Below are 16010 nucleotides of genomic sequence, written 5' to 3'. Positions count from 1 at the left end.
TGGTGGCACATAAATGGCATTGGCTGCAGTTCTAGCAGCAGTCAGAGAAGCTTTGGCCTTTGGCAGATTTCTCAGAGAGAAATGGAGTTTGCTCTCCAGAAGGTCAATGTCCACAAGAAGCAACTTGTCGTCCAGCCTCCTGACTTCCTTGATGAGACCAGAAAGGAGCGTAAGGGCCTCGGTATAATCCTGATTCTCTAACAGAAGGGCTGCCAGCCTTGCTTCCACACGCTGCCTGAGGAAGGTACGCTTCTCTGTACGGGTCCATTCCACCATCTCCTTGCAGAGTGAGATCTGAAGCTCAGAAGTTCCAGGTATCTTGGCAACAGCATCAATGATGCCACGCACAATCTTCGCAGTCTTTGCCTTCGGGATCACAGCAAAAAAGGGCCTGAGCTGGGTCAAAAGATTCCTGAGATCCTCAGCTCTGTTTTCTTTTGTGAGGTAGTTTGTCAGATTTGTAATGGCAAGCTCTTTTACTCTCAGTGCATCCGCTGAAGAAGATGGGTCTTCGAGCACACGGTAGAGGATTGAGATGGACTCAGACGCATCCTTGGCTTCCTGAGCCTTTGATATCGACTCAGTGGTAGCAGGAAGGTACGGTGATTGCACCGAAGTAGACATCGCCACTCCCTAGTACGAGAGTTTACTGCACATGGTTAGAAAATAAAACAGGGATGGTCAAAATGTAAAAGGAATAAGTAATACAGGGCATTGCGGGATATGGTACGCACATCAGCACATATACGAAAAGAAAGTCTACTCACAAAGTAAATAAACAACTTCAACAGAAAACTAATAACCAGTCGCAGTATACAGATGTTTGATCATGCCCACAAGAAAAAAATGTATGCGGATGGAACCAGCAATCATGCACTACCCTACCTAACAAAAAAGGGGGTCTCAGGATTTAGAAACCAATTATCAAAGTGAGATATTGTGCATTCTGAATCAGATAGGCAGCTATGCCACACTGCAATTGAGAGCCTACTCGTTTCTGCCTAAAACATCAAAGGACATGGACTCATGACAGGAAAAGAAAAAGCAAGCACATTGTTTCATCTTGAACGGTTGAACCAAAACCATGGAATTTCATTCAAAATCGTTAGGAGATCAATATACTTTGCATCCACGGTCAGGTCACCGCCGCCAAATATTTGTGACAGGCAAAGCCTCTTCAGGACTACAAGATGACACCTAACAGGCCAATAGCCCAATACAAGGCACTGTGGGGGAAAAAGCTTCCTTTTTTTTTTCTAGTTTGCAGTATCACAAATTGACTTACACAACTAAGTTCCACAATCGAAAGGACCGGGACACCACTCTGCATAAAACTAAAACAGTACACAGGAGGAACACGGCACTTGAGTAACTCGGCGAAACCCGCGCGCCAGAGGTGGCTCCTCGAACTAACAGCCTAGCCAACACACCAAGCGAGATGCCGTACTCAGAGCAGAGAAGAGGGGCACGAATTCGAGCACAGATTGCGCCGAAAAAAAAGAAGAAGGGGCGTCCCCCGGCTACCTGCTTCCGAAGGGTAGCACGCGCGATTCAACGAGCAGATGCCTCGACCGGTAGGTCAAACGTAGCAAAAGAATCCGCAACCAACCGCGAGCGCGGGGACCCCGATCTGATTCTACAGCTCGCCGGGAAGAAGAGACGAACAGATCTCGCGGGAAGAACAAACACACTGATCCGTAGGGGGGGGCAAGCTAGGGTTCCGTTTATACCTTGCCGACGGAGGGAGAGGAAGTCGATCCGAGCCCGGGGGGCAGGAGGCGGCGGCCGGCGTGCTCAGGTTCGGTGGAAGGAGGAGGCGTGAGGGTTCGTTCGGCTTCTCGATGCGGCCGGCGGGGCCTCAGTTGAGTCCGCTCAGTCGAGTTTGATATTATTTTTTTTTTCTCTTGCTCTATTCTAAAGAAAAGAAAGGCTTTCTTGTTTGTCAAGAAAGAAAAAAAGAAGAAGAAGAAGAAGAAGGCTTTATATGGCTCAGGCCCAGTTAGGAACGGGCCAGCTTTGGGCTGCTTGCTTTTCTGGAAGCCATCTAGGATTAGAACAATCAATCAGACTCTTCTAACAGGAAGAATAGTAGTAGGATAGTTTTCGATATATATAAATTTCGCGTGTTATGTATAAAATTATTATTTCTTAAATGCAAACAATCACAACCATTATGTTGACGGGAGGACAAAAGCGGCTGTCCCGGCAACGGAGGGGCAGGGGTGCGTGGCGGGTGTAGGCGACCGGCGAGGAGCGGCACGAGGCCCCGATAGCGGCGGCGGCGGCAGCGCGAGGCTGGTGGTACTGAAGCTCGAAGCGGTGCGGCGAGCAGGTCGTGCAAGTTGGCGGTGGCGCGCACAGACGAGCGAGCTCGATAGTGGCTCTGCAGTGATGGCTGGATCTAGGGTTGACGGAATACAAACACCATCCATTTCATCGTCCCTCGTCACTCAAATCAAACAACAAAATTGAAATGTTCTTGTTCCTCCAACCAAACACCAACTGCTCTCACCGTTGGACAAGACAATCGATCGCGGTGGATGGCGTTGTGGTGTCCCCCACAAGGACAAGACAACGGCTCTCACCGCCCATCTATGCGCGTGGTCTCGGTGCACGCTCCCTCCCCCATCAACTACGCCAACCTCTACTCAGATGTGGGAAGGGTGGACGCCGCGCCACTGATCGAGCCGTTCACGAATTGGAGGCGTGCCCCACAGTGCGCGCGATGAACAAGACGAGCTCGCCCGGCCTGAACGGCTTTGGGCCGGCGTTCTACGCGGCATCGTGGCCTACGGTGGCGCCGGCTGTCATGGACTTGGCTAAGGCGTTCCAGGACTGCATTGCTGAACTCGAGCGCCTCAACCGGTCCTACGTCGTCCTGATACCGAAGCACACTGCCCAGGATGCCACACCCTGCTGCTCCAGACCAATCGTGCCCAGTTCTGCAGTATGCAGATGATACGCTCATCCTACTCAGGGCGGACGTGGCTGAGCTATCGGCGCTGAAGGAAGTGCTTGACCTATTCTCTCTAGCTAATGGGCTGCACATCAACTATCACAAAAGCACTACACCAATGAGTGTGTCGGCCGAAGCTCCAGCAGATCCTTGGCTGCCAGCTTGGGAATTTCCCTCAAACGTACCTCGGGCTGCCACTATCCAATGAGAAGTTACGGCTCTCTGCTTTCAGCCCCTTGATCGCCAAGGTTGACAAGCACCTCAGCGGCTGGAGCGTGTCCCTGCTGAACTCAACTGGGAGAGCAGTGCTGATCAATAGTGTGGTGGACAGCCAACTTACGTATGCCATGTCAGCTCTTCTACTGCCGCCTGGGATTCTTGATGCTCTAGATCGGCGACGTCGACGCTTCCTGTGGTCCGGTGAGGATCATGTCAGTGGCGCCCAATGTCTTGTCACGTGGGAAACCGCGTGTCAGCCAAAGGAGCAAGGGGGAATCAGCCTCAAGGATCTTTCCCTACAAAACAGGAGCCTCCTGCTCAAGCACCTGCACTGCCTCCATCACCCTGATGGCTCCTCTTAGGCCAATTGGGTGCGCAGCCGCATCGACATTGCAAGCCTGCAGGGTGACGTCGAGGGCGCCCACTGGCGCATCCTGGAAGATCTGTTGCTGCTATACCAAGCTCTCACCTGCTCTGCGGTGTCTGACGTCCTCTCCACAAGTTTAGGGCATGATCGCTGGTGTGCGATTTGTTCCCTCTCCTTTTCTCCCATGCCGTCAACACGGAGCAATTAGTAACGCAAGTGCTGGCCGACGGGCTGGGCGCGCATCTTGCTCCACGCCTGTCGTGCCGGGCCGGTGAAGAGCTGCACCAGTTAACAGCTTTGCTGGATCGGGTCACGCTCCGGGATGACGTGGACCAACGCCTGTCTCCTCTTCTCAGTGATGCCTCAAGTCTACGATCTGGTGCTGTCTACACCAAGCTCGTGCAAACGTCGGGATCGCCACCACCCCCCTTCGTCAAGTTCGTCTGGAAGAACCGCGGGCCACCACGGGTGCAGTTCTTTGTGTGGCTTTTGGTGCAGGGCAGGATCCAATGCCGTGCCAACCTGGTAATGAAAAACATCATCGAGGATGCGTGGTGCGAGCTCTGTGGGCAGGTCGAAGATTGCGACCACATTGTCTTTCGCTGCCCCTTTGCGGCGAGTATTTGGAGCTCCCTTGGCGCGAACACAACAAGCTCCTTTGTCCAAAGCCTATGGACTATTCACCGTCCGGCAATGGTTCCTGCGCAACACTATGACAGCTTTCTGCTCCTTCTTTGCTAGATGCTCTGGAAACACAGGAATGATCTTGTGTTCCAGCGAGCTCGTCCCTCGCGCCAGCGCTTCTGGACATCCTGCCGAGATGAGGGTCAGCTCTGGAGCGAGCGCTTTAGGGCGTCTGACCGCGTCATTGCTAACACTTGGTGCGCCATTTTTGTTTCAATGTAAACTTGATGCTAGAAACAGTTTCTCCCTCCTCCCCTCCTTGTTTTTGCTGAACTAAACCATGTAAAGATGTTTGGCCAAAAATCGCCTGTAAAAAAAAACACCAACTGGGATTTTTGCTCATCCTAAAAAAAGAGGATGACCATATTCCGTCCTGTCCCTTCACTCCATTCAAACACACCATAAACTACGAAACACCGAACCCTATCCTCACAGCCACCACCATTATTAGCATACATCCACTTCATCCAATAGCAACCCCATGTTGCCCAATGCTCGGCATCCAGATTGGAGGAGATAGGATAGTTAGATTCAAACGATAGCCTCAGTGATACAAGAGATAATATAGTGGCACACGTGGAGACTCCCATATGGGTGGACCCCCCCCCCTAAAAAAAATCAAACCCCCTTCTAATATGGGATATGTACATGTGTTTCTTTTTTCAAGTAACATTCTTACATTTTAGATTGAGTGTTTATTCAAATTGTTGGCTATTGATGTTTTTTCTTGAAAAGTCTTGACCCTATAAAATTAGAAGTGTTGTGAATTTTATATCTTTGACGAAATGTGCAGGAAGAAATTCAATCAGAGTCACATCTACCAAACCTCAATATTTTTTTCCACTAAAGGCCTCACCCGAATTTCATTACTAGAACAGCAACGAAATTACAAAGTTTGATAGTTTTAGGTTCCAGGACTGGTGACCACCAACAGTTTCAAGCGATGCCATCAACAGAGTGGCACACAAAGCTTTCTAACTGAGGCTTGCAGAAAGACCAAACCGTTGCTAACAATCGATGTACTGTAAACCTAAAAGTGAATTTCCTCAATGCCACTGAAATTTATAATGATCCCTGCAATGCCATCGAAATTTTTGGCTTTCTTCATTGCCATTAGTTTAAATTTGCATTCCCTTCCTTGCCATTGCCGTTAGCTTTCCGTTAGGAGAGAGTTAAGAGACGAGTAAAATAATGATTTTGCCCTGGTCCATCGTGCTCTGCGTCCTGCTCTTCAGAACGGCAGAACCGCCGTCCTCTCGTCGGTAATGGCAGTGGCAGTGTCCTTGAGGAGGAGGTTCTCGGTCTTCGAGAGCAGCGCGCCCGAAGCTCTTGAAACACGTCCATGGGCCATGGACCGAGAAGCTCTCGAACGGGTGCTCCAGCATGTAGGCAGGGCTCAGCCGCTGCTTGTCATCGTCGGAGTCGCAGTCAGAGTAGCAGCACTCTGCGGCGACCTCCTGCCCCTCGACGTCATCGGCCATCTTGACGGCGCCCAGGTGGTCGGGCCGTCGGGGCAAGGGACGGTGCCGCCGTCACGGCTGGGTTGTTGGTGGAAGTTCAACTCGGTGTTCAGCATATAAAGCTGTGTACGACCTGAAGGTCTGCAAGGATGACATTGACCACACAAGCTTCTTTGCTAGTGCTTGTGCTTGTGCTCGCTTGTGCAAGAACTGGAGTTGCTTCCTCAAAAAGAAAAAGAATGAATGAATGAATCAAAGAAAGAAAGGAAGGAAGGAAGAAAATAGAACTGCAGCGCGGCGGTTTCCGCGGGGCTGCCGCCCTGCCACAGAGAATCTGAGCAGGAGTTGGAGCCTGGAGGAGCCCGCCGGCGTGCTGCTGCTTCTTGCTGCCCCCCGCGCTCATCTTGACCGTCTCGTTCTTCTTGCTCGTGAGCCGTCGGAGGCTTGGAGCACGGGGCCACGGCGTCGTTGCCAGCGGGCGGCCATCACATCGCGGTGTCGTAGCCGTGCCGACTGTCGAGGAGGCGCGACGAGCACCGCACTCTCCTTTTCTCGAGTCCGCTGCTTCAAGATCATCTGCCGCTTCTTCAAGCTCCCCACCAGGAAGCGGTGGGGCGGCGGCCGTGGGAACATATTGCGAAAGCAAAGTCGCGAAAATCAAAGTCGTCGGCGCAGCTAGGCTTAGAGCTTCACGGTGTTCAGCAGTGGGCACATATTGTAAGTGGAACAAACTTAACGACAATGGCATCGAAGGGAATGGAAATTTCAAATAGTGGCAGTAAAGGGAGGTGAAGAATTTCGATGGCATTGAGGGGATAATTTTTAGTGGCATTGAGGGAATTCACTTTAAATCTAAATAGAAAATAAAGTCTTCTCATGTTCCACCATGGGGATGATTTGTCAGGCATTCCCGCTTCTACTAGAGCAGCACCATTCCAGCATCATCCGTCGGTGCTTCCTACGCATGGAAGTGAAGCGTTGTTGTCTTCATTGCTTCCGCTCCAGCCTCCAGGTTCCATTTGTCTTCTGACTTCTGGAGACCTGCCCAAAATGATATGAAAGTAGATGCTGAACACACAATCTCGATAGGAGATTTTATATAGAGTAAAATATACAGGTGGTCCCTGAACTTGTCATAGGGTATCAATTAGGTCCTTAAACTTTTAAAATGCATTTTTAGATTCATGAACTTGTCTTACCCAATCATTAAACTTATTTTGTTTTGTTGCGGGGAATAGAAGAAAAGAAGGGAGGAAAGATTTTTTTTATTTGTTTATGGGGGGCCTCTTTTTCTCCTGAGATGGCCCGCATGCAGCGACGGCGTGGCGTGGCGGGGCGGGTGGGGACGGTAGGGTTGGCTGGTTGGGGTCGGCTGCGAGGGGGGATGCGGGCGCGGGAGCTGTAGGATGGGGAACGGAGGGTCCGGATCGAGGGGAGCGCGGGCAGCAGGCACGGGGGCCAGATCTGAGACCTGGTGCGTTCCGACGGCAGACAGATCCGGCGAAGCAATGCGACAACCGCCTGTAAGCAACCAAGAGGAGAAAACGCGACCGAGCATGACCTGGAGATACCGTTAGGAATGTTCCGCGGAAATGCTACGAAAGTACGTATACTGTAAAATTCCATTGCCACGCAAGTACGTATGTACTGTAAAATTCCATCGTTCTATCACATTCACTCATGAGTACTACTGCCATTCTTTATCACAGATTCACAGTTAACATGCATTGCAACTTAAAAGATCATGGTGCAGCAACAAGACGATGTTGGCACATGCATGACAGAGAAACAGATAACGTGGGCAAATGTCAGATTAACCACGCGGTACTGGACTCTTGGCACAGGTTCGTGATAGACAAAGGCACTCATAGTTCAGAGATCAGTCTGGCAGCAGGTTACACAATATCCTTGAGCAATGGTTTTCAGGCGACTCATGCGCCTTGGGGTTCAGGGATCAGTCCCACATCATGCTCACAAAGTCATAACCCTTGGGTGTTTGTTTCAAGGCGACTCACGCATCGGATAAAGATAAGACTAACCCACGGAGTTTTTATGTCAGATATCAGGCACCATGAATTCAGAACCCCTGCTTCGCCCTTTCCTCATACCTGTTCTTCTCAACCTGAAAACATGGCTCAGAACGTTAGTACCACATACAGGTATCAACATGACATCTTAAAGATAGACACGGATGTTCAGCATTCAAAAGTTATTTGAATTAAACTTCCGAAGACAAGAATCGGAGGACAGTGCTGATGCATAACCTTTTTAGCATGGCACAGCCAACCTAAGCAGCTAGATCCTAGCATTGTCGCCTCATGGTTTTGTACAAAGGCAAACAGTTACAGCCAGGCACAACACAAAACATGCCAGGTAATCAGCAAGAATCCCTACTAGTAGCAGCAGGCAGGTCTTATTAACAGGAATATCACCACTTTGCTAACGTTCTGAAGATTAACTTGACATCAGAAGTTCCAGCTGTCAACTACCCATTCAAATTCTCATAGGCTGTTATTTTAAAGATTCATTAGAAGGCATAAGGCTGTTATTTAGCATTTTGTACCTAGCAGAAGATGCATAAAAAACAGAACAAATAAGACATGCCCCATGGTCTCCTCTTCCTAGTAGTGTTTTTAATGTAATTATGTGGTTCAACACTAATTAGCAAATGCATGTTAGGACATTGGTATCACTTCTGCCATCTACATCCTGAAAAATATAAGACAAATGATTCTTCAAAAATAACATGAACACTTCCCAAATACTTTAAAATGGCAACGATGCATCATATTTATATCAAACCAACCCTTTTCTACTTCCATATCAATTACTCCCAAACAAAGTTTCCTCCCCACACACACTCTGACTTGCTGTGCATCATGACTTAGGGCAAACAAAATTTCACGTATATACAATTGCCAAAGTCCATGCCATGCAGCTGGGAAAATAAGATAATACCAAAATTTGCATAGTGAAACCAGCAAATAATTTTTTTCTAGCATTCCAATAACTCAATACTTATACATGAGTACAATGGGATGGTAAGGAAATGAGATAATCCTTCCAAAAGACAAAGAATGTCAGAATGAATATGTAAATTTTATCTAATCCAAGCACGTGCCTTAAGTATGTGTCATCACATAGTAAAATTTTGGCACTTCCATGATACTCTTAATGGCATTATTGTTAAGAGGACAACATGGTATAGGAGCATGCAAGGAATGTATAGGCCGAAATGTTTATTCAGTATCTCAAACAAATAAACTCTTCAGAGCAATCTTGTGCTTGTGCAAACTCTTCAAAGTAAGAAAGGCAGTTGCAAAACAAGTTGCTGGCTACTTATAGCATGTAAACTACCAAAACAGGTATCTAAACCCAATGTCATGGTCGCTTCCAAGTTCAGCATTTCAATCTCAACTGGGCATTAATATTTTATATTTATTAAGCTTGCCAGGTCAAACAAAAGCACATCTGAAATCCCATATCAATGTATCAAAGAACTTCCCATCAAGATGTAATAGCAACAGAAGCAGGAGGCACTTTCTTTTATATAGTATAAATCAAGATAAATTGTTCCTTCTCATTTTGTCCCTTACTATTCCATGGCACGACAGCAAATTACTGGAAAAATAATTAACAGCTTGAGTGAACATATGAGGAACAGACCTCAAAAGCTTGCTTAAGGTACTCGAGCTCCTTGTCTAGGTCATTGACAGCCTGGGTGTAGGCCTGTGTTGGGGACGACTGACTTGTGGTATGGATCTGTCCACACAATAAAAAATAAGAGAAAGCTGAATGAACCTAAACTGAAGAAAAGAACTGAAAAAAAAAAGCATCTGTCATACCCTGACAATAATCTTGTACTGAAGAGGGTGAGGGAGCTTATAGCCAGCAAAGAGCACATTTGGGTCCCTGTGCAGCTGCCTGCAGAATATCACTCCATAAGTGAGTCATAAAACACAACAGAAGAGGACAAGACATGCTAAAAGAATTGCTGTACTTACATGCGAACAATGTTGCCAATGGTGTGGTCCTCACGCTCGATGGTGAAGGATGCAGCATTCACGATCTTTGTATCCCTCTCATACGACACCCTGCACAAATGGTTAACACTCATCAGTACCACAACCACACCATCCAGACAATTGAGCAATGACAAAAGGCAACTATAGTCACAATTGAATCTATCGCTACAAAAGACTGAAAGCAAGAGAACCAACAGACAAACATCAAGCATTCAGAACTTTACGGTTTATGCCAAATGAATCACTTTGCATAGACTGTCGGAAATGGATACGGACATAAGCAAGTGCTGTAGCATTGCCTGAAAGCCCTGAATCATGCGCATTGCTGCTTTCTATCGAAACAGCTAAAACAAGACATACCAAGGACCCAACAAAGATCAATCCAAAACCAAGTGAGAGGGCTGGCTGGGGAGACTCACTTCTTGGTGCCCTCGGGCACCACAAAGCGCTCATATCGATCCGGGGCATTCATCTCCGGTTAACTCCTGGCACCTCCTGCTTCAATCGCTGCAAGTGTGGTTCATCAGACCACAGAGGAAAAGGGTACAATATCAGAAGTCAGACTCTGGTTTCAAAACTTTGTTGAGTACAACACTGTACACCCATGACAGTGAATGAAATAGAACCCATCAGATTCCATATTTTTGACCGCGTTCTGATGATAGAGACGAATTCAATGGCGGGAAAAAAACATAGTTAGGGTTCAGTTAAACCTCCGAAAACGAATTCGTTAGCGTTCTCACGTTGCAAATAGAAATAAGCTCCTATCGGTACTCTAACCACGCGCGCAAACAAAATCCGCAACAAAATTGACTGGATTGCACGCCCGACTCGGATTTTGTTGGGACCGACAAAATTGGGGGGCCGGAGAAGGCTAGCAAGGGGGGAGGGGGAGGGGGAGGGGGAGGGGGAGGGGGAGGCTCACCAACCTGCTCGGGAGCGCGGGTTTCGAATCCGGCGGCGTGGAAACCCTAGAGACGCGGGGGGGAGGAGAGGAGGGAGGAAGCGGCGGAGATCAAGAAAACAGGTGGAGAGAGAGGTTGCGGGGGTTGTTTTGTTGCGGTGAATAGAAGAGAAGAAGGGAACAGAAGAAAAGAAGGGAAGGAAAAAAAAAAGAGATAATTCCCTATTTGATATCAGGAAAATGACTAGTTCTTTTCTCCTCCACCACCCTTCTCCCTCCTCTCCTCTCCTTCTCCCTCTGCTCCACACCGGCCTGCCAGCTGCCGTGCCCCCGTGGGAAGCCTAACCCCGTCGGCCGTCGGGCCCCTTGGGAGACCGAGCGCCGCCGTCCGTCGTGCCCCCGCGGGAGGCCACCGAGCACGGTATGCGGGACGATGCGTTTTAGGGATGACTCGGTGGCGCGGATCGAGGGTTGCGGGACGGTGCTGTTCGCATGCAAGAATGGCGAGCACCACTCCTTCACCAGCATCTACTTCATTCCCCAGCTCACGGCCAACATCGTGAGCGTTGGCCAACTCGACGAAGTCAGGTACAAGATCAACATCGACGCCAGAGTGATGAGGATTCAGGAGCATAGAGGGAGGCTCCTGGCCAAGGTGGCGCGCGAGGAGAATCGGTTGTACATGCTCGACATCAAGCTTGCACGGCCAGTCTGCCTGGCTGCACGCGGCGAGGAGAGCGCCTAGCTCTAGCATGCTAGGCTCGGCCACATCAACATGGCAGCATTGCGCAAGATGGCACGGGAGCAATTGGTTCGAGGGCTACCGACGATCAAGCCAGTGGACCAACTGTGTGAGGCATGCCTCGCCGGCAAGCAAAAGTGGAAGGCGTTCCCGGACCAGGCGCTCTGGCGGGCGGAGCGCCACTTGGAGCTGGTCCATGGCGATCTTTGTGGACCGGTGGCATCAGCAACTCCAAGCGGCAACAACTACTTTCTGCTACTCGTCGATGACAGGAGCTGTTTCATGTAGGCATTCCTGTTGTCGTCCAAGGATCGAGCAGCTGAAGCTACCAAGAACTTCCAAGCATGTGTGGAGGCGGGTGCAAATTGAAGGCACTCCGCACGGACCGTGGTGGGTAGTTCACAGCGACAGAATTCGTGGAGTACTGTGCTGCTGATGGCGTGAGGCGGCAGCTGACGGCGTCGTATTCTCCACAACAAAATGGTGTTGTCGAGCACCAGAACGGGATGGTGGTCGGCACCGCGCGCAGCCTTCTGAAGGCAAAGGGACTGCCGGGGATGTTTCGGGGAGAGGCAGTGAACATTGCTGTCTACCTGCTGAATCACGTGCCAACAAAGAGCTTGGAGGGGATGACACTATTCTAGTCATGGTACGGGAAGAAGTTGGCGGTTCATCACCTATGCACATTCGGCTGCATCGTCTATGTCAAGAGCACGATCTCGCACCTGAAGAAGTTGGAGGACTGCGGCCAGAAGATGATCTTCATCAGCTATGAATGTGGGACCAAGGTGTGCAGGGCATACGACCCAATCATTAAACGTGTGCATGTGACACGGGATGTGGTCTTTGGCGAGGCTTGCCAGTGGGATTGGTCCAACGACAATGAGCACGACGGTGCGGTGGGTGTTGGTAACGACATCTTCACTATCAAGTACATGGCAGGACCAGTCCGTGGCGAGGAGGAAGACGATCACCTAGTTTTCCCTTCACCAGCAACCCCTGCAGCAGCGTTCTCCCTGCCGCCCCACGGTACACCCACAACGCCGGATGCTACGACATCGTCACCAACTCCGCCAGGGATCCAGTTCGCTTCGCCACCAGCCGAGGTGGGCGACAAGCTAGATGCTGATCACGGTGACAACAATCCGCTAAGATTCCGGATAGTGGAGAACATCATCGGCTTGACATCTCCGCCTGGGTATGCTGTCCGGGATCTGGGTGGTGAACATCTACTGGAGGTGAGCACAGAAGAGCCGGCATCACTGGTAGATGCTAAGCGCCAGACCTGCTGGCATAAGGTGATGGAGGAGGAAGGTACGGTGATTGCACCGAAGTAGACATCGCCACTCCCTAGTACGAGAGTTTACTGCACATGGTTAGAAAATAAAACAGGGATGGTCAAAATGTAAAAGGAATAAGTAATACAGGGCATTGCGGGATATGGTACGCACATCAGCACATATACGAAAAGAAAGTCTACTCACAAAGTAAATAAACAACTTCAACAGAAAACTAATAACCAGTCGCAGTATACAGATGTTTGATCATGCCCACAAGAAAAAAATGTATGCGGATGGAACCAGCAATCATGCACTACCCTACCTAACAAAAAAGGGGGTCTCAGGATTTAGAAACCAATTATCAAAGTGAGATATTGTGCATTCTGAATCAGATAGGCAGCTATGCCACACTGCAATTGAGAGCCTACTCGTTTCTGCCTAAAACATCAAAGGACATGGACTCATGACAGGAAAAGAAAAAGCAAGCACATTGTTTCATCTTGAACGGTTGAACCAAAACCATGGAATTTCATTCAAAATCGTTAGGAGATCAATATACTTTGCATCCACGGTCAGGTCACCGCCGCCAAATATTTGTGACAGGCAAAGCCTCTTCAGGACTACAAGATGACACCTAACAGGCCAATAGCCCAATACAAGGCACTGTGGGGGAAAAAGCTTCCTTTTTTTTTTCTAGTTTGCAGTATCACAAATTGACTTACACAACTAAGTTCCACAATCGAAAGGACCGGGACACCACTCTGCATAAAACTAAAACAGTACACAGGAGGAACACGGCACTTGAGTAACTCGGCGAAACCCGCGCGCCAGAGGTGGCTCCTCGAACTAACAGCCTAGCCAACACACCAAGCGAGATGCCGTACTCAGAGCAGAGAAGGGGGGCACGAATTCGAGCACAGATTGCGCCGAAAAAAAAGAAGAAGGGGCGTCCCCCGGCTACCTGCTTCCGAAGGGTAGCACGCGCGATTCAACGAGCAGATGCCTCGACCGGTAGGTCAAACGCAGCAAAAGAATCCGCAACCAACCGCGAGCGCGGGGACCCCGATCTGATTCTACAGCTCGCCGGGAAGAAGAGACGAACAGATCTCGCGGGAAGAACAAACACACTGATCCGTAGGGGGGGGCAGCTAGGGTTCCGTTTATACCTTGCCGACGGAGGGAGAGGAAGTCGATCCGAGCCCGGGGGGCAGGAGGCGGCGGCCGGCGTGCTCAGGTTCGGTGGAAGGAGGAGGCGTGAGGGTTCGTTCGGCTTCTCGATGCGGTCGGCGGGGGCTCAGTTGAGTCCGCTCAGTCGAGTTTGAGATTATTATTTTTTTTCTCTTGCTCTATTCTAAAGAAAAGAAAGGCTTTCTTGTTTGTCAAGAAAGAAAAAAAGAAGAAGAAGAAGAAGAAGAAGAAGGCTTTATATGGCTCAGGCCCAGTTAGGAACGGGCCAGCTTTGGGCTGCTTGCTTTTCTGGAAGCCATCTAGGATTAGAACAATCAATCGGACTCGTCTAACAGGAAGAATAGTAGTAGGATAGTTTTCGATACATATAAATTTCGCGTGTTATGTATAAAATTATTATTTCTTAAATGCAAATAATCACAACCATTATGTTGACGGGAGGACAACAGCGGCTGTCCCGGCAACGGAGGTGCAGGGGTACGTGGCGGGTGTAGGCGACCGGCGAGGAGCGGCACGAGGCCCCGATAGTGGCGGCGGCGGCGGTGCGAGGCTGGTGACATTGAAGCTCGAAGCGGTGCGGCGAGCAGGTCGTGCAAGTTGGCGGTGGCGCACACAGACGAGCGAGCTCGGTAGTGGCTCTGCAGTGACGGCTGGATCTAGGGTTGACGGAATACAAACACCATCCATTTCATCCGTCCCTCGTCCCTCAAATCAAACAACAAAATTGAAATGTTCTTGTTCCTCCAACCAAACACCAACTGCTCTCACCGTTGGACAAGACAATCGATCGCGGTGGATGGCGTTGTGGAACGCCGTCCCCCACAAGGACAAGACAACGGCTCTCACCGCCCATCTATGCGTGTGGTCTCGGTGCACGCCCCCTCCCCCCATCAACTACGCCAACCTCTACTCAGATGTGGGGAGGGTGGACGCCGCGCCACTCATCGAGCCGTTCACGAATTGGAGGCGTGCCCCGCAGTGCGCGCGATGAACAAGACGAGCTCGCCCGGCCTAAACGGCTTTGGGCCGGCGTTCTACGCAGCATCGTGGCCTACGGTGGCGTCGGCTGTCATGGACTTGGCTGAGGCGTTCCAGGACTGCATTGCTGAACTCGAGTGCCTTAACCGGTCCTACGTCGTCCTGATACCGAAGCACACTGCCACCGCCATGCCCGGGGACTATCGCCCCATCTGTCTCCATAATTGCTCCTTGAAGATCCTTTCAAAGATGATGACGACGCGGCTCCAGCGACAGATCGCGTCCCTGGTTGATCCGGATCAAACCAGCTTCATCAAAGGCCGCTCGATCTCCGAGAATTTTATCTACGCAACTGAACTTATCCAATGCTGTCACCATCGCCGTCTGCCGACGCTAGTGCTGAAGCTCGATTTTGCCAAGGCCTTCGATTCAGTTGACTGGGCCTGCCTGGACTCGGTTATGGAAGCAAGGGGATTCCCCCTGTTGTGGAACAAATGGATTGCCATCATGTTGCAAACTTTGAAGCTCGCAGTGCTTGTCAATGGCGTGCCAGGGCCTTGGTTCGCCTGTGGGAGAGGTTTGCGGCAAGGGGACCCTATCCCCTTATGTTTTTCTGTTGGTAGCCGATGTCCTCCAACAAATGGTCAAGCAAGATCCCAGGATGCCACACCCTGCTGCCCTAGACCAATCGTGCCCAGTTCTGCAGTATGCAGATGATACGCTCATCCTACTCAGGGTAGACGTGGCTGAGCTATCGACGCTGAAGGAAGTGCTTGACCTATTCTCTCTAGCTACTGGGCTGCACATCAACTATCACAAAAGCACCGCACCGATGAGTGTGTCGGCCGAGATGGCTACACAGCTCCAGCAGATCCTTGGCTGCCAGCTTGGGAATTTCCCTCAAACGTACCTCGGGCTGCCACTATCCAATGAGAAGTTACGGCTCTCTGCTTTCAGCCCCTTGATCACCAAGGTTGACAAGCACCTCAGCGGCTGGAGCGTGTCCCTGCTGAACTCAACTGGGAGAGCAGTGCTGATCAATAGTGTGGTGGACAGCCAACTTACGCATGCCATGTCAGCTCTTCTACTGCCGCCTGGGATTCTTGATGCTCTAGATCGGCGACGTCGACGCTTGCTGTGGTCCGGTGAGGATCATGTCAGTGGCGCCCAATGTCTTGTCACGTGGGAAACCGCGTGTCAGCTGAAG

At 50.2% G+C, this 16010-nt stretch overlaps 2 protein-coding genes across 2 annotated transcripts; both read right to left on the bottom strand.

Annotated features, from left to right (window-relative positions):
* Positions 1 to 9: 9 nt before the first annotated feature.
* On the bottom strand, positions 10 to 624 carry LOC101785944 (26S proteasome non-ATPase regulatory subunit 11 homolog; the record flags this gene model as incomplete). The annotated part of the gene is made up of 1 exon (XM_004987321.1): positions 10 to 624. A coding segment is annotated over exon 1 (615 nt), but the record flags the coding sequence as incomplete, so codon positions are not given.
* A 6772-nt stretch (positions 625 to 7396) lies between these two features.
* Positions 7397 to 13976, bottom strand: LOC101785531 (DNA-directed RNA polymerases II, IV and V subunit 11). The gene is made up of 6 exons (XM_004987320.4): positions 13804 to 13976; positions 10131 to 10218; positions 9691 to 9780; positions 9532 to 9610; positions 9353 to 9448; positions 7397 to 7808 (listed from the first exon to the last, which is right to left on the bottom strand). Exons 2-6 carry the CDS (start codon positions 10181 to 10183, stop codon positions 7764 to 7766), a joined length of 363 nt encoding a protein of 120 aa, XP_004987377.1. The 5' UTR covers positions 10184 to 10218; positions 13804 to 13976; the 3' UTR covers positions 7397 to 7763.
* Between the last annotated feature and the right edge of the window lie 2034 nt (positions 13977 to 16010).

This window comes from Setaria italica, unplaced genomic scaffold (assembly GCF_000263155.2).
Source record: "Setaria italica strain Yugu1 unplaced genomic scaffold, Setaria_italica_v2.0 scaffold_54, whole genome shotgun sequence".
Classification (NCBI taxonomy): Eukaryota; Viridiplantae; Streptophyta; class Magnoliopsida; order Poales; family Poaceae; genus Setaria; species Setaria italica.
This window is presented reverse-complemented; position numbering and strand designations above follow the sequence as displayed.